General features: G+C 44.1%; 1 protein-coding gene across 1 annotated transcript in view; it reads left to right on the plus strand.

Moving 5' to 3' along the window:
* The window catches only part of AHRR (aryl hydrocarbon receptor repressor), a 136,864-nt gene extending 113,083 nt beyond the window's left edge, over positions 1–23,781 (plus strand). The window contains exons 9-11 of the mRNA XM_090039083.1: positions 10,093–10,202; positions 12,262–12,403; positions 14,132–23,781. Coding sequence (XP_089895209.1) covers positions 10,093–10,202; positions 12,262–12,403; positions 14,132–15,233 — 1,354 coding nt within the window. The 3' untranslated portion in view covers positions 15,234–23,781. The remainder of the gene's footprint in view (positions 1–10,092; positions 10,203–12,261; positions 12,404–14,131) is intronic.
* The last annotated feature ends 6 nt before the right edge of the window (positions 23,782–23,787 follow it).

Genomic DNA, 23,787 nt, shown 5'->3' on the forward strand with positions numbered 1-23,787 from the left:
TAGTGCTCCTGGTACTTTAAGAGAAGACAGACAGATAGAGAAGACAGATAGAGTAGTCTGCAGGTACTGCAGGAGGCAATCGGGAGTCATCTGACCCAAAAGGGGCTGGGCTTACAGAATATAAGCCCAGAGCCTGAGCTGAGGTAATAGTCTGATCCTGGCAGCTAAGACTTAAAGAACTCCTGAACAACAGGGCTGCAGCCAGGCTTCTTGCAAACACCTAAGCTGGGGTAAGCAGGCAGGTAGTTGTGAGAGCAAGGAGGGTCAGGGACCCGTAGCCTGCAAGGGGTGAGAGGCAGAGTCAGTGACTCATAGCCCAGGTAGGGTGAGTAGGGGTAGGGAGCCCAGAGGTCTCAAGTGGCCTAGGAGCAGGGTCAGAGCACAGGAGGAGCCAAAGGTCAAGGAGGGACCACAGCCACAGACTGCTGGGGCCAGGGAGCCTGGAGATCATAACTGGCCTAGGAGCAGGGCCAGGGCCCTGGAGAGGTCAAAGGTCCGGGAGAGGCCACTGTGGGAGACCAACAGGGTCATGGACCTGTAGCCCACAGAAGGGCAGAATCAGGCCCAGGGGCCCAGTGCCTCATAAGAAGTGAAATTAGGGTCAGGGATCCAGGGCCTGACCCAGGACTAGCCAAGATGAGCAAAGTGCCCGGGTATGGGGAGCAAGAAACAGCTTGATAGCAAATGAGAAAAGCTACGAGACATAGTGTGAAGGACAGTTGGAGCCATGTGATTAGCCTTTAAGGTACAGAGTGGAGACACCCAAGTTCAAGAGTATGAGATCTGACTTGGGAAGCCCTGGGGCAGCCTCTCTTTTTCTAAAAGAAAAATACATCAAGGCACGGCAGGTGGGTAGAAGTAGAGACTGTCCAGAAGACAGCAAAGTTGATGAGGGCTGAGGGAGCTCCAGCCACCCTTGGTGCAGGATCCTGTTACACAGCACCACAATAGAGTTAACCTGGGAAAGATTGTGAGTGCCTCGGAGGATGGGAGCACAATTCACAAGGATCTTGACAGATTGGAAGCCTGGGCTGGTGTTAGCAGGAATAAGTTTAGTGCTGACAAATACAAAATGCTGCACCTCAAGAAGAAGAATAAAAAATTACACAGACAAAATGAGTGACACCTGGCTGGATGGTAGCACTATGGAGAGGGATCTAAGAGTCCTGGTGGATCCCAGATCCAGTATGAGACTACAGTGTGATTTTAGCTGCACAGAAGACAAATGCGGTTTGGGAGTGCATCAATAGGAAGATTAGGAGCAAGGCATGGAAGGTGATAGTCCCTGTTTAGTAAGCACTGCTTAGGCCCCATCTGGAGTAGTGTGTTCAGTTTTGGGCTCCCCATTTAAAAAAGGACAGGGAGAAGGTAAAGAGGGTGCAAAGTTAGGCAACGGAAGTAACAAAGGGCTTGAAATGCAAGCCATACAAGAAGAGGTTTAAGGAAATAGGCATGTTTTAACTTGTGGAAAAGGTGCTTAAGTGGGGACATGATAGTAGTCTGAAAATATCTGAAGGGCTACCATAAAAAGAGAGAACATCTTTTTTTTTCCCCATTGCTTCAGAAAGTTGGACACAGACCAATTGCTTGAAGTTGCAGCAAAGTAGGTTAAGAACAGATAGCAGGAAAAAAGTCTTCACTGTTAGAACCATGAGGTAGATGATGGACTACCTAGGGAAGCGGTGGAATCTCCATCTTTGGAGGTGTTTAGGAAGAGGATGGATAAGCATTGGTCAGGAAGATATAGAAGCAGCTATACTTATTATCTACTATAAATATTCCCCATGCCTCTAAGCTTTGCTAGTTACTACATGGGACTAGGAAGGAATTATTTTCCCCTTCCTGTTGCTATATACATCTGGGGTGGAGGGGGGGGTTCACCTTCCTCAGATGCATTGGTTATTGGCTGCAGCCAAAGCTTGGGATTATGACTGGGATGTGCTAGTACTCCTGCTGCATATTTGTGCAGTCCTTGCAGCTTCAGGATACTGGCTGCCGTTGTCCCCCTGCATTACCTGTGGCAGGTTAGGGTGCTGTGCCTTGTGGTTTTATGACAGGGTTGATGGTATAGTTTTAGAAATGTGTTAGATAATATTTGTATGATATGGTTTGGATAGGGATGATCCTGCCTCAGGCAGGAGGGTAGACTAGATGACCTTCAGAAGTCCCTTCCAGCTCTACATCTTTGATTCTAGTCACCTTGTTCTTGGCAGTGACACCTCTCTCAAACCTGTGCTCTACCCCCACTCTACTCTGCATGGCTGGAGGATTAGGATCATAGAAAATTAGGGTTGGAAGGGACCCCAGGAGGTCATCTAGTCCAAAAAAGGACCATCCCCAACTAGATCATTCCAGCCAGGGCTTTGTCAACCCAGACCTTAAAAACATCCAAGGATGGAGATTGTACCACCTCTCTACGTAACCTGTTCCAGTGCTTCACCACCCTTCTCATGAGAAGGTTTTCCTAATATCCAACACAAACCTCCCTTGCTGCAACATGAGACTATTGCTTCTTGTTCTGTCATCTGTCACTGCTGAAAGCAATCTAGCTCCATCCTCTTTGTACCTCCCTTTATGTAGTTGAAGGCTGTGCTTCAGGTAGTTAAAGGCTGCTTGGCAATGCATCTTTGAGTGCCTGCCACTTTAACGGCTGGAGGCAGGTGGCTGGCAGGTGCTTGACTGAGGCGCCCATTTTCAAACTTTGGCAAGCCAGGCAGAGGCAGCAGTCTGCTGCCAGCTGCCGAGGCAGTAACATCAGCTAGCTGAGCTACTGCTCCTGGAACATCTTGGCATTAAGGGAAGGAGCTATGGGGATGGTTGGAGACTCCTGGTCCTGGGCATGACCTAAAACTGCATTCTGCCAGGGAAGGGGGGTCTGGCAGGGCTGTTGGTGGCAGGACAGCCCCCAAGAAATACCAGACCAAGTACCCTCCTTGGTGAAAGGCAGGTAGGGGCGCCTTAACCCTGGCCCCCACCATCTGGTGAGTAGTGGTGAGAGTAGCAGGAACAGTGTGGGCCAGGTGTGCTAATAATGAGGCACCTGAGCCCAACAGGTGTGTGAGATTCCAGAGGGGTAGTTTGTCATACTAAATATGCCATCTGCGAGGCATAGGCCATGGTGTAGGGAAGGTTCGGAGCTGTGGATAACACCCCCTGGCATCAAGGTAGTGAATGGGCAGCCCCCTGCCTAATGTATCAGAATTACATTCAAGTCATGGCAGGTGAGTCCAGACTGCCCTAGGCAGGTGGGTGGGCTAACTTGTGATCTATCCCAGTGGTCTCCAAACTTTTTTGATCGTGCACCCCTATCAGTAAAAAATTTTTGAACACCCCCCCCAATATATGTATATTTATATAAATATAAATAGAAGTTCTAATATTTTCTTTCCACACCCCAATGGATTGTCTTGCACATCTGCCCTGATCTAGGGGAAGGCCCCCTTCCCTCACCTTCTCCTCACAAGTCATGTGCCCCAGCCCCCTTACCAGCAATGCTCCAACTAATGCAGCCCAGCATGCTGTTAGCCTTTATGGCAACAAGTGCACTCTGTTGGCTCATATTCAGCTTATTGTCTGTTCTAAGCACCAGTCCTTTTCTGCAGAGCTGCTCCTTAGCCAATCAGTCCCCAGTTTTTGCTGGTCCATGGGGTTGTTCTGTTCTAAATGTAGGGATTTGCATTTCACCTTACTGAACCTCAGGAGATTTCTTTTGGTCCAGTTCTTCAATTTGTCTAGGTCTCTCTGAATCTGAACCTTACCTTCCAGCTTAACTACTACTCCACCCAGCTAGGTATCATTCACAAATTTGCTAAGGGTACATGCCATTCCATCTTCCAGATTGTTGATGAAGATATTAAACAAAACTGGCACCAGGACCAACATCTGGGCTACTCCACTTAATACCAGCTGGCAACTAGACAATGAGCCATTGGTCACTACCCCCTGAGCCTGATGATCCAGCCAGCTTTTTATCCACCTTACAGTCCATTCATCCAACCCATACTTCCTTAGTTTGCTTGTGAGAATGTAGCAAAAGCCTTGATGAAGTCAAGGTATATCACGTCCACTTCTTTCTGCACATCCACAGCCAGTCATCTTGTCATAGAAGGCAATCATGTTGGAACCTGTCCCCAACACTCTCCAAAAACTTCCTTGATTGCCTGTGCACTGCTGTATTGTCCTTCAAGCAGGTGTCAGGTGATTGAAGTCCCCCATGCAAACCAGGGCCTGTGATCTGGAAAGTTTTACTAAGTGTTTGAAGAAAGCCTCATCCACCTCTTTTTCCTGGTCTGGTGGTCTATAGCAGACCCCCACCACAACATTATCATGTTGCTCCCCACTTGAGCCTAACCCAGAGACTTTCAAACAATCTATCTCCAGTTTCATACTGGAATTCTGAGCAATCACACGGCTTTTTTATGTAAAGAGCAATTCCTCCTCCTCTTCTCCCCTGTCTGTCTCCCTGAACAGTTTATACCCACCCATGATGGTATTCCAGACATGCAGGCTATCCCACCAAGTCTCTGTTATTCCAATCATATCATAGTTCCATGTCTGTGCAAGTACTTCCAATTCTTCCTGGTTGTTTCCCAGGCTCTGGGATTCATGTACAGATAACTGGGGTAGCTGGCTGATTGCCCGTCTTGCTCAGGAACAATGAGAAGAGCTCCCTAGTTGCTCCCTCCTGTTTGTGATTCCTCCAGGTTCCCTACTTCTCCACTCCCTTCAGGGCTTTGGTCTCCATCTCCTAGTGAACCTAGTTTAACACTCTCCTCACTATGTTAGCACCCCTTGACTAGAAGGATTAAGAAGGCCACCTGTGCCCCTGTCCCCTTCACCCTTGCACCCAGAGCCTTGTAGTCACTCTTGATCTGGTCAGGGTCACCCCTGGCAGTATCATTGGTGCCCACATGCATGAGCAGCATGGGGTAGTCATGAGAGGTTCTCATAAGTCTTGGTAATTCTTCAGTGACATCTAGGATCTGGGCTTCAGGCAAGCAGTATACTTCCCAGGACAACAGGTCAAGCCAGTGGATAGATCCCTCCATCACCTGCAGAAGCAGGTCTCCAATCACCACCACCCAGCGGTTCCTGTTCATGGTAGTGATCTCAATCCTCCTCACCTTGGGGACTCCTGGCCTTGTCTCTTCCACCAATTCAATGCACTCTTCCTCCTCTGTTGCTAGTGCTCCATATCTGTTTTACAGGCAAACCACTGCAGGTGGGGATGACAACTTCTTTTTGCTGCCAGAGGTCACAAACTTCCACCTTCCTGGGAATCTATGCCCTCTCCCTTTTCTGGTACTACCTGTGGCAGTCCTTCTTCCACAGTCCTAAAGGTTTCCTCCAGCATGGAATTGATGAAGTCCTCATGGCAGAGGATTCTTCGGAGCCTTGCTACCTCCTCCTGTAGCTCTCTTGCCTGCTCCCTAAGGGATACCACCAGAAGGCACCACTCACATCACAGGTACTCCCCCACCTGGCTGATACTGGAAGGAACCTGCAAGCCACAGTCTGAACAGCACCAAACCAGGACCTAGGTGGATGCCTCAACAGTCTGTAGTCCTGCCTGGACAGACACTGCACAGATGGAAGTAAAGGAAGTGCTGGAAGTGGCAGTAGCTTTGAGATTGTGGTGTCTTCCAGCCATCTCTCTGGGTCTTCTAACCTGCTGCCTTTCACTTCCTGCCTTTCTTTTCCAGCAGACCTTCTCTAGCAAACTCCTCTATAACTGGTCTGTTTGCTGTTCCTGGATCCTGAAAGGTTCCCTTTTCTCTACAAGCCTCTTTCATCTCAGCAAGCTTACAATGAAGGAATGTGAGAGAGTTTCCAAGCAAACTCCCTAGCAAACTCCCCCCTGCTCTGGACTCTAGTGAAACATGGGGTTTAAGTCTTGGCTTAGCTGTTGAGTTGTAGCCGCTTAAAATAAAACTATGTCAGTTAGTCTTAATTACATATAAAAAAAAAAAAAAGAATCTTACCTTACAGCCTTCCCTTTAAAGAGAGGGGTGGCAAACTGGCCTGCAAACTGCTTGCAAACTGTCTTGTTTGCTTCTCCCTGTTTCCTGCTCCCCTGGTTGCTTGGACTGTCTCCTTAGCTGAGTTCCCTTACCTCTATTCTGGCATCCCAGGAAGAAAACTCTAGCAGGTATGCTTCTGGTGGGCAGGGATCAGAGCAGCACTCTGGAAAGGGCCAGGGCTTAACTTGTGGTATGTATGTCAAAAAGGTTGGCCACTGTTCTTAAATGCATCACTGCTTAAACATTCTTTCCTAGCAAAATTGCTAGCTTATTTGAATATTTCTTTATTTATTTTGTAGAGATCTCAAAATACTAGTTAGTGTAATTAGATACCAAAGTAGAAACTAGAAGCATGAACAGTCAGTTGGTGGTTTCTGAATTGCAACAAATTGTATTACAGCTACAGTTTAAAGAGCAAGCCCTGTAGACAAACCCTGGTAGGAAACACAGAAGGGGTGGCTTTTGGGCACTAATCCTGTGAGTGTGTTTGACTATGCAAACGAAATACATGCTCTACTCATCAGTGATGGGTCCTGGGGGAGGATGGCCTAAGCATACTCCTCCTATCCAAGTCTGCTGACCATGCCCCAGATGTCCTTCAGATAAACAGATTCATCCCTGAAGCTCCTCCAGACTCATTCCCAGTGCCTGCTCTCAGAACTATAGGACACTGCATGCTTAAAAACAGAGACTAGACAAGTCTGAAACAGCCTTTTGGATCATGTTCCAGCTCTGTAACATGTCAGTGTACTGGTATATATGGTGCATGTTCAAGCTTGTGCTTCCTGGAATGCACTGACATGGTGTAGACCAGTTAGTTTTTACTGAGTCACAGTGGTCCATCATTGGGATGGTTGAGCTGGGACAAAGGCATTCAGTGCTCATTCCTCCTTAACTTATTGTTGTAATCTTTTAGTGATGAAAACTTATATTTAATGTTTTAAGGCCAGGACTGCAGTCACCCCTACCTGCTACCATGGGCATTTTCCATGGTGCCAAAGGGACTGCTTTTGGAGCAAGGCACTGGTGTGAGTGTATGCAACTTACTTCCAAAATACTAACTTGGCATTTTGTGTGTTTGGACTGTGTATGTATGTGATATGTTTTGTAGCAAGTTAACCATTTCATGTTATTTTGACAAGAAGGTAGAATTGCTTAAGGAGCTGAACTTTATAATGTAATATGGAATCTCTGATCAGTCTCATCAGTCTCAATACAGCTCAATACAGATGATCAAAAGACATGAACAATCACTAGCTTTTTAGTGGCAAATCTGAAATGACTTAGTAATCTCAGATCATTTCCTGGCTATACTTTAAAGAAGCCTTACTGAGAATGCAGGAACAAACCATCCCAATGCTCAGGAAGGGTAGCAGGTATAGCAGAAGACCAGCTTGGCTTAGCAGGGAACTCTTCAGTAAATTATGTCACAAAAAGAAAGCTTGTAAGAAGTGAAAATATGGACATATAAATAGGGAGGAGTATAAGAACATTGCTTGAGCATATAGGGATGAAGTCAGGAAGGCCAAAGCGCAACTGGAGTTGCAGCTAGCAAGGGGCATGAAGGGTAATAAAAAGGGTGTCTATAAGTATGTCAGTAGTAGGAGGAGGATCAGGGAAAGTGTGGGTCCCTTACTGAATGGGGGAGGCAACCTTGTATCGGAGAATGCAAAAAGGCTGAAGTACTTAATGCCTTCTTCACTTCAGTCTTCACAGACTGATTACTACACAAGGCAGCGCAGTTTGGGGAGGAGGTGAGCAGCTAACAGTGGTGAAAGAACAGGTTAGGGACTATTTAGAAAAGCTGGACATATACAAGTCCATAGGGCTGGACAGGATGCCCCCAAGGGTGCTCAGGGTGTTGGCTAATGAGATCCAGAGCCACTGGCCATCATCTTTGAAAACTCATGGTGATCAGGAGAGGTCCCAGATAAGGGCAAATATAGTATCCATATTTAAGAAAGGGCAAGGACCATTTCTGACCAACCTGATTGCCTTCTATGATGAGGTAACTGGCTCTGTGGATGCGGGGAGACCAGTGGATGCCTTGATTTTAGCAAGGCTTTTGATATGGTCTCCCACAACATTCTCGCAAGCAAGCTAAGGAAGTACAGGCTGGATGAATGGATTGTAAGGTAGATAGAAAACTGGCTGGAGCATTGGGCTCAGAGGGTAGTAATCAACGGCTCAATGTCTAGTTGGCAGCTGGTATCAGGTGGAGTGCCCCAAGGGTCGGTCCTGTGGATGGTTTTGTTCTATGTCTTCATCAGTGATCTGGAAGATGGCACAGAGTGCACCTTCAGCAAGTCTGCAGATGACACCAAGCTGGGGGGAGTCGTAGATATTTTGGAGGGTAGGGCTAGGATTCAGAGTGACTTAGACAAATTGAAGGATTGGGCCAAAAGACATCTCATGAGGTTCAACAAGGACAGATACAAAGTCCTGCACTCAGGGAAGAGAAATCCCATGCACGCTGGGGGCTGATTGGCTGGACAGCAGCTCTGCAGAAAAGGACCTGGGGGTTACAGTAGAGACAATTTAGCTGACCATAAGCCAACAGTGCACCCTTGTTCCTAACAGCATACTGGGCTGCATTGGTAGGAGTGTTATCAGTAGGTCAAGGGACATGATTATTCCCCTCTATTCAGCACTGGTGAGGCCACATTGGAGTATTGTGTTCAGTTTTGGCTCTCCCCACTACAGAAAGCATGTGGACCAACTGGAGAGGGTCCAGTGGAGAGCAGCAAAAACGGTGAGGGGGCTGGAGCACATGACTTATGAGGAGAGGCTGAGGGAACTGTGCTTATTTAGTCTAGAGAAGAGGGGACAGAGAATGGATTTAATAGTAGCCTTCAAGTAACTGAAGGGGACTTCACAAGAGGATGAAGCGAAAGTATCCTCAGTGGTGGCAGATGACAGAACAAGAAGCAATGGTCTCAAGTTTCAGCAAGGGAAGTTTAGATTAGATATTAGGAAGAATTTTCTTACTAGGAGGGTAGTAAAACACCCGAACAGGTTACCCAGAGAGGTGGTGGAATCTCCATCCTTGGAGGTTTTTAAGACCCAGCTAGACAATGCTTTGGCTTGGATGATCTAGTTGGAGATGGTCCTGCCTTGAGCACGGGGTTGGACTAGATGACCTCCTGAGGCCCCTTGCAACTCTAATTTTCTATGATTCTATGAGAAGAGGTCGTTAGGACACAAACTTCATTGGCATGTACAGTAAAAGGGCCAAAGATTAACTGGATATGGAGACTGGGCTATTCTTAGTCCAGGAGGTCCCTCCAATTCAAGTTTGAAGCACACTGCTGGCAGCTTACTCACCCACTACCCATACCCTATCCTTTCTGCTAGTAAAATAGAAGTTTAGAGTCTAGTATTCTGTATTTAGTCCATTATATGCACCTTAAAATGCATTTAGAAATAAATCCTGGGATTGTTTATAAATCAAAATGGTGCTTATTACATGTTGAAGTTAGTTTGCTTTCCATTATTTTTAATGCTAACCTAATATACTGGTGGTAGGTATGATGCAAGAACATAAATGGAATGGAACAGAATGTAAATAATATTAGTGTGTTTCAATCCATCCTTAATGTTTTTATCCAGGAAACAGATAAGTGCTCCTTTTTCTTTCCTTCATAATGGGGGCATCTACACATGCATTAAGGCACTTTTCCTAATGCACATTAAATGTAGTACCTCCATTATGAGGTACTAAATAAATGCACATTAGGCTGTGCTGATGCACAGTAGAGCAAGCACACACTTTTTAGGTGACATTTAATGTTCAATAGTCTATTCCACTGTGCATTACTGCATTAGCACAATTTTTACAAGCCACTTTAAAGCACAGTAGAATAGGCTACTGCACATTTAAATGCACATGTAGGTGTGTCCAATGTGTATCATATTCTAGTCCTACACTGATCTGAAAATTCACAGGCAAATATTTAACATTAATTGCTATACATTCAAATTATACTTCTTAGGAATTGTTTAGTAGTCATATCTTCCAGTTCATGAGTCTACCCTTAATTTTACTGACATTCATATTATCTTTCCTCTGCAGCTCAAAAGCTAGTTCAGGTCTGTGTGAAACAGAGTCAAATGGAAGAATCAGTTACCATGAAGGTCCAGCTTTCACTAATGTGTTGCAAAGTGCTGAAAACCAGACCAAAGGTTGGCTATTTCATAATTCTGCCTTACCTACACCTTATATGAAAATCTTTTTGCCTTTTCCCTACCCACTGTTTCACCTGTAAGACACAGTAATATCCCAGCAGTCTTCTCAAACCCTTAATATATATGGTGCCTGTTGTAGAACCAAGGGTGATATTCCATTCCCTTCCTGAGTGCCAGAAATGCCATTTCAGGTAGGAACACTATTCATGACCACATAGCTTGTGTGCATACATAATCTTCTACACGCACAAACTGGATATGGCAGTAGGCTGCACTTTGCCTACATACATATGCATGCCCCTTCTGGACACACAGGGACCTTTAAACACCCAAAAATGTAGTTGATAAAAAAAAACAGTGAATAATAGGAGTCAGCCACTGGGTCAAAGGGTAGGTGGTCCTCTTCTTCCGCTTCCCCCCATTCCCCAGTCTAAATGGCTAGGTTTCCCACCCAGGAAACTAGAAGACCTGGCTTCTAAACCTCGCTCTCACAGAGGGGGTTGAATCTGTGCATCTCTGTCCTGCTAGCACAGCACTCTGACCACCATGGCACAGGTCAGCCATTATACAGGCGCTCTTCTTCAGAAGCTGGCCCCTTAGTGGCCACAGGAGGGCGGTATGTGGGGCCAAGGAGAGGAAAGCAAACCAAAGAGTGTGTAGCTTCTGACATAACAGGGAAAAGGCCCTGACACACCTGATGCTTAAGTGTTAACAGTGGGGGAGCACAACTCTATGCTGCCACCACCGCCCCTGGTGCTGCCGGGCACTGGCCGTGCTTTTCTAGCCATCCTGCAGCCCTGTGCCATGCTGTCAGCATAGAAATCATGCCATCGCCACCCCCACTGCTGCCAGGCCCTGGCTGTGGCGGGGCTGCAGATCTATACCCCATTGTCAGCACAGAAATTCTGGGGGGCACACACCTCTGTGCCTTGGTTTATCACCTGAGTCCCTGTCTCCCAGTGAAGCAGAAGCTTTCCCTTACGTGGCTCTCCATCCACTTTTTCTAGAGATCATATTAAATGCAAAGGGCAGAGGTTAGAGTACTGTACTGAGAAGTCAGAGATGCAGGTTCAAATCCTCTCAGAAATTATTGCAGTATTTGCTAAAGACGCCTTCCCTCACTTCCCCCAACAAAGATAAAATAATGGAAAAAACATACATACATAACATACATTTGACTGAATACCAGTCAGCTTGTATTATAAAGATTTCAATGATTTTTTCATGCATAAATGTATTAGCTAAGGCACACCTTAATTAAGGCACACTTTAATCTTAGATTTCCTTTTCATGTAAAAGATGTATTATGCTGTAGAAAATATAGTATTTTAAAATATCAAGATTTCTTTGTGGCCTGATTTTGTATTTTTTTAATACTGGGATTTGACAATACTGTGAGAATCTAATATATGCTGCAGCTGTCCCTTATAAATTGGCGACTGTTTGGCTTAAAATATAGATTATACGACCTACTTCATAGAATTATGCTAGTGGTTTAATTCCAAGAATGATTTCTTCTCCATCTTCCTTGGAGATAACTCTAGTACTCTATTTGTTGAAGAAGCATTCCACCTTGAAGTCACACATTGTTTAAGACTTCTCCAAATAATAATGTGCTTCCTTCTAGCTTCTCTGCCCATTGGCCTACTTTAATGTGCCTTGACTAAATAGTGCTGGTTTTTTTGGTGATGCTTTAATGCACATTAAAATAAGCTAATGTACATTAAAGTGCACATGTAGATATGCCCCTTTAGTCTGTCATTGTTACTGATAGGTAGAATCTGTACAGTGCTGAAATGACAATGCTGATACATTTTTCTGACTGCAGTTTAAGGTCTTACAAATTGAGCATCTGAGTGTTTTTCCATTTTGTATTCTTGCCTGTAAATTTACCTAATTAGTGCCATTGTCCATGACAATTTCTACTTGCATGTTTCTATACAACTGGTTGATTTCAACATATTAAGTACACATTGTGAGTATCTAATAATTGGCTGTGTTAGATTAAACTAATATTATATTTTTCATATAATATATTTTCTCTTAATTTATATAGCAAATAATAATGGAGAAAGTGGTATTGCCCTTGTCAAAGTACAAACAAACGAAGATCAGTGGGTCTGGGTACAAGCCAGTACTCAAGTTCTCTACAGAAGTGGCTGTTCAGAATATGTCATTGGTTCACAACAAACACTAAAGTAAGTTTCTGAAAGACAATACACCATTTTATGGTTGGCAGGATTGTATAAAGTTTTACGCCAATCAGGGCACAGGACTGGGAAACAGCTGCTGAGGGAAGGGACAGTTTCCCAGTCCTGCCCCCTGATCTGCTAATCAGGGCTGGGAGGCAGCTGCCCCAGGGAGGGGACAGTTCCTCTGTCCCCTGCTGCCTGGGCAAGCTGCTCTGAGCAGTTTGCTCCTGGTCAGCTGTCTACACATGTGCAACTGCACAGTAGCTACTGCATGATTAACCTACTATCTGTATCTACAAGTAGTAGCCAGCTGCACAGTAGATGAATTCACTGCGCAGTAGATGCTGTCCACATGTAGACTGTGATGCTTTACTGTGCAGTACATTAGTCTGCTATGCAGTACAGTGTCTTGTGTAGTCATGTCCTATGGTTGCCCAAACCAAAATAGGATGGGAATTTTTTGCTTTGGGTTCACACCCAAACTGAAAATGTTTTGCTTTTCCTGCCAAAACAATCCTTCTCTCCTTAAAAAAAAAATTCAGGTTAAATTTAAGATTTTGTTCTACATAAAATTAAATTAACTTGAATTTAGGTAAATTTCAAAACAAAGATGTATTTCAAAATGGGAACTGAAAAGTTAAGTTCTGAAAATATCTAAACAAAATGGACTGACTTTTTGCAATGCTCTTTCTTGGCCAGAAAGATCTGCTGAATTCAGAATAAATTTGCAAATGTTTTTGACATGGAATTTTAGACTAAAGACAGACAGTAAGGTGAACCTTGGGTAAAACTCTCTTATACCATACCTTTCCTTGCTAGTGTGCAGGAGCGTGCAAGAAAGTTAAGTTTTCTTGACATAAAATGGTTTCTTTTTCCTGATGATCCCTACTTATATACAGGCACTTTAAAATGTTTTTTATAATGCTGTGTTTCTGAATGGCCCTATTTTCTGCTTTCCTGCTTATGTTGGATTGTTAGATATTTTTCCCAATTTTCAGTGGATTCTGTTTTCCCATCAAGTAATCTTTCTTGGTACTGAAATCAAAGCTGCTGATATTGTTTCTCAGTTTGCCCTTTCTCCTGAGAATTTACTTCTCTAAGAAACACACCTTGGGTCAATTCCATTCAAAGAATTACTAACTATAATAATATTCATTAGGGGGGTACACCACATTAATGCTTTTAGGCCAAAACTAATTATATATTTTTCTTTTCTTTAATTGATGTTTGTTGTAGTGACATTTTGTTTATCTTAACAGTGCGAACTCCCTCTACTGGGGATCCTTATACTTGCATGTTGAGGCCATACTCTTAAATAGACATTAACAAGTACTGAGCAAATTAACTCACTATAGCCCAAAGTAATATGTAGTAGTGTTTTAATACAGATAAATAAATGTACAAGCTAGTCACTATAATATTTACTGGTAAAATTATTTTAAGGTAATGATTAAATGTGTACAAAAATGGAATAGAAGAAAGCAAGCATGCAGTACTTTCAATGAAATAGCACCACATACAGATGGCCTGGCACTCATTCTGTGTGTATAGGATATATATGGAATATGTACTAATAACAAGCTTAATAGTTTGTTATGAATCATGCAACTTACTTCTAACACATTTCAATGAAACTTTTATCCCATACCCATCCTATCATGTATTTTGTATGTATTAGATATTATTTCAGAAGCGCTTAGCTAGCCGACTGACTTTTTGTGCTGTTATTGACAGAGAAGAAGATGAGTACCTGAACGTCACCTGTTTGAAAGGAAACCGGGAAGCTCTTACCTATAATTGTGCCATTGAAGCTTTGGGACAGATGAAGCATATCAATTGGACAACACTAAAAAATGAACAGGATAACATAAAAGTGAAGTTTGAGCCTAGTACAAATGACAAGGGTTTTCTGCAAGAGGACCCTCTGAATGCTAATATGTCACTTTCAGGTGTCCAAAACAACTATAACACAAACAGCGTTTGGACTTTAAGGAATTCATCAAGTTCTTGTTCCATAAATCAGTGCAATTCATGTCCAAACAGAATAGTCAGACCATTCTATAGCAGAGACCAAAGCTTTTTAAATTTAGCAACAAGCTGTCCTTCTCACTGGGGTAGCACAGAAAATTGCCAGCCTTATTCAGGCTTACAGCAGCTAAAAACAGAGAACTGCAATACAGAGCGTATGAAATTGCAGCGGCCATTAATATCCCCAGAAACTCTGTTTGATACAACATTTTCTCCAGAGATATCTATTAAGACTGAATATGATTCTGATTCTGAAAGTGTAGCTGGCAACTGCACAGCATCACAAAATCAAGTCTGGATGGATGAGAAAGGCACAGCAAGAAAACAGCTGATTAGTTACCCTAACAAGGTGCACCTTAAAACAGAACTAGATCTCAGTGAGCAGCTTTCTCTTTGTCAAAAACCAAAGCACTATGTTGGCACATCGCATAGTTGGCAATGCATTGTAACAAATCATACCAACAATCTCAACATAAACAGGCCTTGTAAAGGGTTTTGTAACAAAGAGGTGATGTCATTTTGCCTCCCGAACTCTGCATGTTTGGAAAGCATGCACGACATGCCATATACAGGATGCTACACACAGTTCTATAGCCCTAGTACAAGAGAAGAAGGACAGAACAACCAGATTTTTAAAATGCAGTGTCATCTTAAAAATCCCTGCTTGGTTCAAACTATCAAGCGTGAGCCCTTGGATTCTCCATCCTTGTCTGATAATGGCCAGGATGGAGTACAGGTGATCCTCCCTGAAAATACTTCACTAGGTCCTGTGTCTCATAAACCAACAGAATGTACATTCTTACAGTAGATTGTATAGTACATGGAATATTTACAACACAAAAAGCAAGAAGAAGTTCTAGTTTCTCTTCCTATTGGATTATGTGAGTCACTAAAATTAAAAACCAGAAGGAAAAGCTTTAAAATTAGTATAATCCTTTTAAGGACTCTTGGAAATGAAATGAAGTAAAACTAGACATTGCAAAGTAATTATCAGCCCTAATGCCAGTGTTTCTGTCAATCTGTCTTACATTTTCTCTCATTTCTATATCTCTGCAATTGTTTATAAGTTCTACCTTTTCCTTTGTTTAGGTCACTATGTATCTTGAATCTCAAAATAGGACAGGCTCCCCTCCCCCCTACTCTCCAGCAACCTGTATCCAAGCTCTGGTTTTAACAGAGCAAGTGTGTGAGCTGGGGAGATGTGGGGGAAAAGGGGTTGCAGAGTGGAATGCAGTAGTGAGCTGGGTGGCAATGAGGATTGTGAGACACCTGTCCTGAGCATCATAGAGGTTTTTTAAATAAGGGGTTTCAAACTCACCTGGCCTGTGGACCAGGTAGGTGGCACAAAACTGGTGCACAGGCTGAATGAATGGCATGGAGCCAATGCCATGGGCTGGATTGGGCCCAAAGATCCCCCTCTCCCCTGATGCAGTGTCTGCTCTGGCCAGTCCAAGATATGAGCCACATGCAGCACCCACTCCAGCTGGTCTAGGGCAGGTGCCACGTGCAGCACAAGTCATAGAAACAGAGAATCATAGAGAATTAGGGTTGGAAGGGACCTCAGGAGGTCATCTAGTCCAACCCCCTTCTCAAAGCAGGACCATCTCCAACTAGATCATCCCAACCAAAGTTTTTTTTTAGCTGGGTCTTAAAAACCTCCAAGGATGGAGATTCCACAACCTCTCTGGGTAACCTGTTCTAGTGTTTTACTATCCTCCCAGTAAGAATGTTTTTCCTAATGTCTAACCTAAATTTCCCTTGCTGAAACTTGAGATCATTTCTCCTTGTTCTGTCATCTGCCACCACTGAGAACAGTCTGGCTCCATCCTCTTTTCAACTAAACTTCAGGTAGACAAAAGCTACTATTAAAAAAAGGTGATCATGGACATTGACAGAAGTGCAGCTCCCTGCTCTAACTCATGGCACTTCATAGAAAGCACCATGATTTAGACCCTGCCCCCCCGACCCAATAAATATTTCCTATTGGGTCGGGGGGCAGAGAATTGAGCTCTGCTTCAGAGTCCATCCCGGAAGAGCTGCTTGTCTGCAGCCTCTCTCCCCTAGCCTCGCCCCACCCCCACCCCCTCAATGATATCTGCAGGTTGGGGGCAGGGAGAAGGGAAGGAAGGGAGCTCTGAGCTGGGGTTTGCCCAGCTTGAGCTGGAAGGGGTGGTGAGTGGATGAAGATATTGAACAAAACTGGCCCCAGGGCTGACCTCTGGGGCACTCCACTTGATGCTGCCTGCCAACTAGACATCGAGCCTTTGATTACTACCCTTTGAGTCCAACAATTCAGCGAGTTTTCTGTCCACCTTAGAGCCCATTCATCCAACCCATACTTCCTTAGCTTGTTTGCAATAATGTTGTGTGAGACCATATCAAAAGCCTTGCTAAAGTCAAGGTATATCACATCCACTGCTCTCCTCGCATCCATAGAGCGAGTCATCTCATCATAGAAGGCAATCAGGTTGGTCAGGTATGGCTTGCCCTTGGAGAATCCATGCCGACTGTTCCTAAATATCTTCTTCTCTTTCAAGTGCTTAGAAATGGATTCCTTGAGGATCTGCTCCATGATTTTTCCAGGGACTGAGGTGGGGCTGACTGGTCTGTAGTTCCTCAGATCCTCCTTCTTCCCTTTTATAAAGACAGGCACTATATTTTCCCTTTTCCAAGTGTCTGAGACCTCTCAACTGCCACAAGTTTTCAAAAATGAAGGCCATTGGCCCTGCAATCACATCAGGCAACTCCCTCAGCACCCTTGGGGGCATTGCTTTCAGCCCATTGACTTGTACATGTTCAGCTTATTTAAATAGGCCTTAACCTGTTTTTTTGCCACTGTTGGCTGCCCATCTCCTCCCCAAACCATCCTGCCAGGCGCCATAGTCAGGAAGCTGACCTTGCCTGTGAAGTCTAAGGTGAAAAAGATATTGCGTACTTTAGCCTTTTCCACATCATCTGTCACTAAGTTCCCTACCCCATTCAGTATGGAACCCACACTTTCCCTGACCTTTCTCTTGTTGCTGACCTATTTTTAAACCTTGTTACCCTTCATATCCCTTGCTAGCTGCAAATCCACTTGCACTTTGGCCTTCTTGACTTCATCCTTGCATGCCCAAGCAATGCTCTTATATTCCTCCTTAGTCATTTAACCAAGTTTCCACTCCTTTTAAGCTTCCTTCTTATGTTTTAGCTCACTGAAGACTTCCCTGCTAAGCCAAGCTGGTTTTTTTCTACCATACTTGCTTTTCTTCCTGCACATTGGGATGTTTTGTCCCTACACTCTCAGTAAGGTTGCTTTAAAATACAACAAGCTGTCCTGGACTCCTTTCCCCTTCAGCCTGACCTCCCAGGGGATCCTGCCCATCAGTTCCCTGAGTGAGTCAAATGTCCTGGACTGGCTGCAGCAGCTGCTGCTTGCAACATAGCCCCAGACCAGCTAGAGCAGGCAGTGGACTTGGCATGTGGGAGAGGTCCCAGACTGGCCTCACAGAGGTACCATGTGTAGCATGGGTCCCAGAGTGGTCCTGTATGCAAAGCCAGCACCAGGTGCCAGAAGATGTGGCTTCGTGGGCCAAGTCCAGCTTGTGGGCTGTATCTTTGACCAACCTGCTTTAAATGAACGCTTTCGTCTGGTTTGCAGAAACCTCTCCTGCTCCTCTCAGGGGAAGCTTCTGAAAATGGATCTAAAGCATTCATCTGAAGAAACCAACAGGATGCCTGGGACAGGTGTTTAAAACAGGAATGTCTCTGTACAAATGGGGCATATGGTCACTGTACTTTTGCTGCATATTACATAGATTGATTGGAAGAACTATTGACTTTTTGCAAATCAGTGATAAAACTCCTATTAGTTTAAATGGGACTGAGATTTTAGCTTGCAAATCTTGCATACTTGTTTTTAGTTACTCCACTTAAAAGTGTTACTTGGACCTTTGCCCCAAGTAAGCTGATCAGATACTTTTATTTGAGAAGCGCTTGCTTGTATCTAAAGGGATCAACTCCTTAAAATCAAAAAAAGTAACAAATTATTTCAAACACAATGCTACTTCTTTAGTTTCCCTCAATGTTTGCTTTACCCACCTTACTTTCCTATTTTTAAAAATATTCATCTGTGTTGCTAATTGAAATTATCCAATAATACATGGGAGAGACTGACACACAAAACTCTGTTAAGTCCATAAACTAAAAAAGAAAAATATTTTCTATTTTTTTTGTTGGGTACTCATAACAGTTGTAAAAATAGTTTCAGATAGAAATGTTATTTTAATTTAAAGATATTTCTTTAGCTAATAGCAGAACATTATTGAGCTTACTATTATCTGACTTCACAACCAGGTCCCATGCTAGCTTTAAAGAGACTAATGATAACATTTTCAAAAGCACCTAAGGCTTATTTTAGAAAGAGCTTGTTACATAGTAGCCTCAGACCCCTGAGGGCATGTCTACATATGAAATTAATGATATGCAATAAACTCCAGTGCACCTCATGCCAAAGTTTATTGCTTCTGGGCACCACATTTACATGTGCACCTGGGACCACAGCACTCTTAGCTGGGTTGGAGCAGCCCAGGTGGACAACCTGCCAGACCAGGCTGCTCTGACCCTGCTCAAGGTCCTGCAGAGGGGCTGGCTGAAGCATGAGGGTGCTCTAGTGCAGGACTAGCCAGCAGGCAGCCCCTGCACTGAAGCACCCTTGTGCCCCAACCAGCCCTGTCATCATCCATACATGCATTGCTGCGCAGTAAAGAACACCACCATAGGATGGAACTTGTATTTACAAGTACTAACCTATGGTGCAGTTAATTAGTTTACTGTGGCCTAATAGGGCTGCATGTGTGGATGCTGAGATTTTACTGCAGAGCTAATTAGGCAGATCTGCAGTAAATGTCTCATGTAAGGGTGCAGACAGAAGCGCAGCTCTTGGATCTAACTCATGGCAATTCACAGAAATTGCCATGAGTTAGACGGATCCCTCCAATCCAACAAACATTAGCTGTTGGATCAGGAGGGTGGAAGACTGGCTCTAATTTGGACCTGATCTAGAAAGAGAAACTGTCTTTTCCTGGCTCTGCCCCTTCCCTGCAGCTCTGTTGCTGTCTCTGGATGGGAGAGGAGAGAAGGCAGGGGAGGAAGGTCCCATCTGGGGTTGTCTCAAACCCAAGGGGAGGGGTTCCCATCCTCCCCCCCTCCAACCACCCTCCTCTACTTTCTCCTGCTCCCATCCAGAGACAGCAGCTGCAGCCAGAACGGACAGAAATTAATTATGTCGATCCACTTAGGAGCAGCTTCATTTGAACACTCATACAATGAGGATTAATTTGTCACACAATCAGAGGGCTCTAGAGCCGTGCTCTTCTTATTGTACATGGCTTTGAGGAATTTCAAGGATTTGACTGTGCAACAAATGTCATTTCTGTCTGTACTCTAGATGTGCCCTGAGTCAACTTCAGTGCCTTTGAAAATGGTATCTTAGATCTCTTCCAAAGTGGAGTGGTGAGCTAACTATGTATTGAAAAACAACATAATATAATTTACAATGTCTGGTTTGTTATTTAATATGAGTCCTGCACTAACCTTTGTTATTAAATTGCACTATTTCGAATTTACATCACTTTTAAGTATATAGAGGCCATGTTATTAAGAAAATGCTTAAATAGATATATGATTTTATAAAGCTTATAGTAAATGTTTTCTTATTTCAAATGTTACAACTAATTCTAGTATTTTAATGTTGATATCTATGAGTCAGTAATAGGAGGGATTGTAATTTTCTCTATGTGCCCTTTAGTGCCTTATGTGGGATACCTACAGACCAGGTTAAATAGGGTGAGGTGAGGCAGAGAGCAGGCTTCAGGGATCTGATGTTCTTTGAGTCTGTCCCTGTTTTGGTCCTTAAACAGCGCAATTATTTGTTGCCCCTTACTCAGGAAAGATTAATTCATGATACTACTGTCCTAATACTGTAACCAGCAACTGCAATACTGTATCGGACCCCCTTCAGAGTTAATTCAAAGACGTAATTCCCACCCCCACAGATAATGACTTTTATTTTTCTGGGGGAGGTAATTGCCCTCTCCCTCACCTGCTGGCAGCACAGCCAAAGCAGAGCCAAGATGAGCTAAGCAGAGCCTGTGGTATGGTGGAGGCGGATGTGGGCTCCCCACTGCAGGCATGGGGCTCCCCACCCTGCTGCCCTCCCCCCAGGAGCCCAGTGCTGGCCACACCACCATCACTGTACCATCACCCCCACTGCTTCCAGCCAGGCAGGGGGCACCTTCTCATGGCAGCACGGGTTGCACAGGGCTCTTAGGGGGCGGGCAGCCTGCATCCACCCCCACTTCACAAACAAATCTGGGGGCATGTGCCTCCCCACCCCCATCCCCAGGAGTGTGTGCATTGGCAGGGAAAACCCCCCCACCCCCTCCGCCCCCTGGACGAGCCGCCTGTGGCTCTGTCTCACTCCTTGCCCAGGCACCATGCACCACCTGGCTGAGCAATGCACCCAGGCTCAGTCCCTGCCCCTCTTCCTTCTTCAGTGTGGGGGCCTTGATCTGCGCCCCCCACCGGACTTACCTCCAGGCAGCTGGGGAAGCTGTTCTCCACCACTGCCTGGTGCTCTATTCCTGGCCATGTGCATGTGTGCATATGCACATGGTGCCCCCCCGTGTCCTCTTCCCTGCAGCCCCATTCCAGGCTGGAACTCTGTGAGCCTGCAAGGGGAAACCCACAATTTCCCATGTTTGTCTGTGGTGAACAGAAAATCTGGATCTCTTCACGACATTGGGCATCTAGGACAAATGCTGTCCTGGAGTCATGCAGCCTGGGACCGAGACTTAATGTTCCCATTTCACGACTGTCCTGCCCATTAGGGATGGGTGATCACCCTACTCTCTTCCTGGGGGTGGGCCCTACATAGTTGGCACCTATGCCCACCTCCGCCTGGGTAGCTCGATGTTAATGTTCTATTAATTACAGTCCCAAGCTCACCACTTTTATTTCAAAGGGGAAAACTCTTCATCCATGTAGAGGCTTACTGAAATCAGGGATGGTCTACAGGACCTTTGGGGTCTGTCCACATGCAATTTATTCACAGGCCTGTGATTACCATCTCATTTTAGACACCCTTAGATTGGCTTGCTGGCACTGTTCTACACTACACCTTCTGTAGTAATTTACTGCCTTATAAAGCAAGGGTAAAACACCGCCATTCCCATTGGGAAGCTTTTTTTAACTAATTTAGAACTAAACCAGTTCTGTTGGAGATACAGCTCATAGTGGCAAAACGGTTCTTGCTGTATTGAATGACTTACTCAAGTAAAATAAGCTATTCTAACTGCATCTCCACACAGGTTTCTACTGGCATGGCTGTTTGGATTAGAAAGTGTGATTCCTCTTGCCCCCAGCCCCCCAACTATGCCAGTATAACTTTACTGCTATATATATATATACTGCTATGCCAGTGTCACTTTTTAAATGTAGACCAAGCCTGGTATAAGGAATCTAAACCAATGTAATCTACCTGCAAACACTACTAATGGGGGAGTGTCTGACTGTATACATTAAAGTAGTCTATTATTTTTGGCTTCTCTTTGATCTAAAGGAGGATGAATCCAGGTTAGATCCATGCATCTCTTGATTTTGCTGCACTGTCTTTGCTGCTAGACCATTAGCAGGTGTCTCACAGATTGAAATGGTGTTTATCTTGGAATCCCTTCTAATTGCAGTCTTCACACACATCCAACAATCTTTTAACAAATTGAGTCTAGGAAGAGATTGACTTCTCATACCCACCATGGGCAATTATAAACAAACAGCTAGCAAGCCAAGATCCTGTAAATTCACCAACCTCTGGTGTGCAGCACCATTTGCAAATGATGGGAGCAAATAGTGAAAACGAATTAAAATCCATCAGTTGCGCATGCATTTGATTTTAATGTAGGAACAGATTCCCAGCATATTGAACAAGTTACACTGAAACCCAGCTGTAGTTGCTTAGCAGATAACAGCCTGCCTGGCTAGAAGGCTAGGATCCAGCTGCAACTGATGACTTGTAAATGAGAGCTCCAGGAACATAGAGCAAGAGGGAATAGAGAGGATAGGTTATACTGCTGGGTAGGAGCTCAGAGCTAGAGAGACTTTTCTTCCTTGTCTACAGCCTGAAGGAAGGCACTAGGGTTTCAGGCTATTTGCTTGTGCACCTTGACTTGTGCTGATTTGTTTATTGTGATTGGGAAGCCTCTTTGAAAGGAATAAAAATAGTTTGTAGAGCCTAAACTTGGAGCTGACAGCCTAGATGAGGAAGCTGGGTGAGTGACCTGCTTACACATGTATATTCATCAAATGCAGAATTATCCTTCCAAGGGGGTTGTCTTCTGACACTATGCTTTTCTCTTATTGAGCTACTGCACTTTATTAAAAAAAAAAAAAAATAGAAGCTTAAAACTTATATTACCTAATGACATGGTTTATGTTTAATTAAACAACACTTTTTATGCAGCAGTTTTAAACTGCACTGTTTTCTTCTGTTAGTTATAACTTAACTCAGTTTTATTTTGAAAGCAATCACTGAGAAAGTAATATTGCTGGCAAGTGCACACTGATGCTTAGAGCACTAGGGTTAAGGTGTTTCCTGTCAAATGAGTTTATCTTTGATCCATAGTGGGTTCATAATGTGCACAGGAGGTGCCTTTTTGTATTTTTTATGAGGATAGTCAAAAAGGTTATTAAATAGGAAGGATCCTATTCTACCTACTAGGTAGAGGTGGCACTCCCATATTTAATTGTGGCTTTATTCTATCCAGCCTGAGTGCCTGAAAAGGTTTTGATGCAGAAAGTGGGTGAGTCATCTTCACTGCTTTTGTGACAACATCTCAAGGGTAATATAGAAGGTACATTACAAAAGTAAATGCCTGGATATTCTTTTTCAGAGACTCAAGGAGGGGAAAATAAGATCAGACTTGGACAGTTTATAGGCATAATAAGATCTGGTGTGAAACAGCTAGGGAAAATATTGACTGACATATTTAGATTATGAACTTTGGCTAATGGATCTCTTCTTCTACCAACTGTGTATGTAATCCTTTCCATCTTGTCTTTGTCTGATGTTAGTTCCTAAACTCCAGTAGTCAAAACCTATCCAGAGCAGCTAGAGGCAAAGAAATTACTTTCTTCAGGTTTGAGTTTTCTGGGTCTGGAAGGTATAATGAGCCAGAAGGGTCTGGAGGTGTGTCTGTACCTAAACAGAATCGCCTATTAAATGAGTGCTTCTGATTCAGTCCTTGCCTTGGGTGGGCATGTCTACAGGAGATGTTTACTGTGCAGTGGACTAATTAGCTGCACAGTAAGCATCTCTGCTTCTATAC

Source organism: Crocodylus siamensis, chromosome 3, assembly GCF_052110815.1.
Source record: "Crocodylus siamensis isolate JL-2025a chromosome 3, ASM5211081v1, whole genome shotgun sequence".
Lineage (NCBI taxonomy): Eukaryota > Metazoa > Chordata > Crocodylia > Crocodylidae > Crocodylus > Crocodylus siamensis.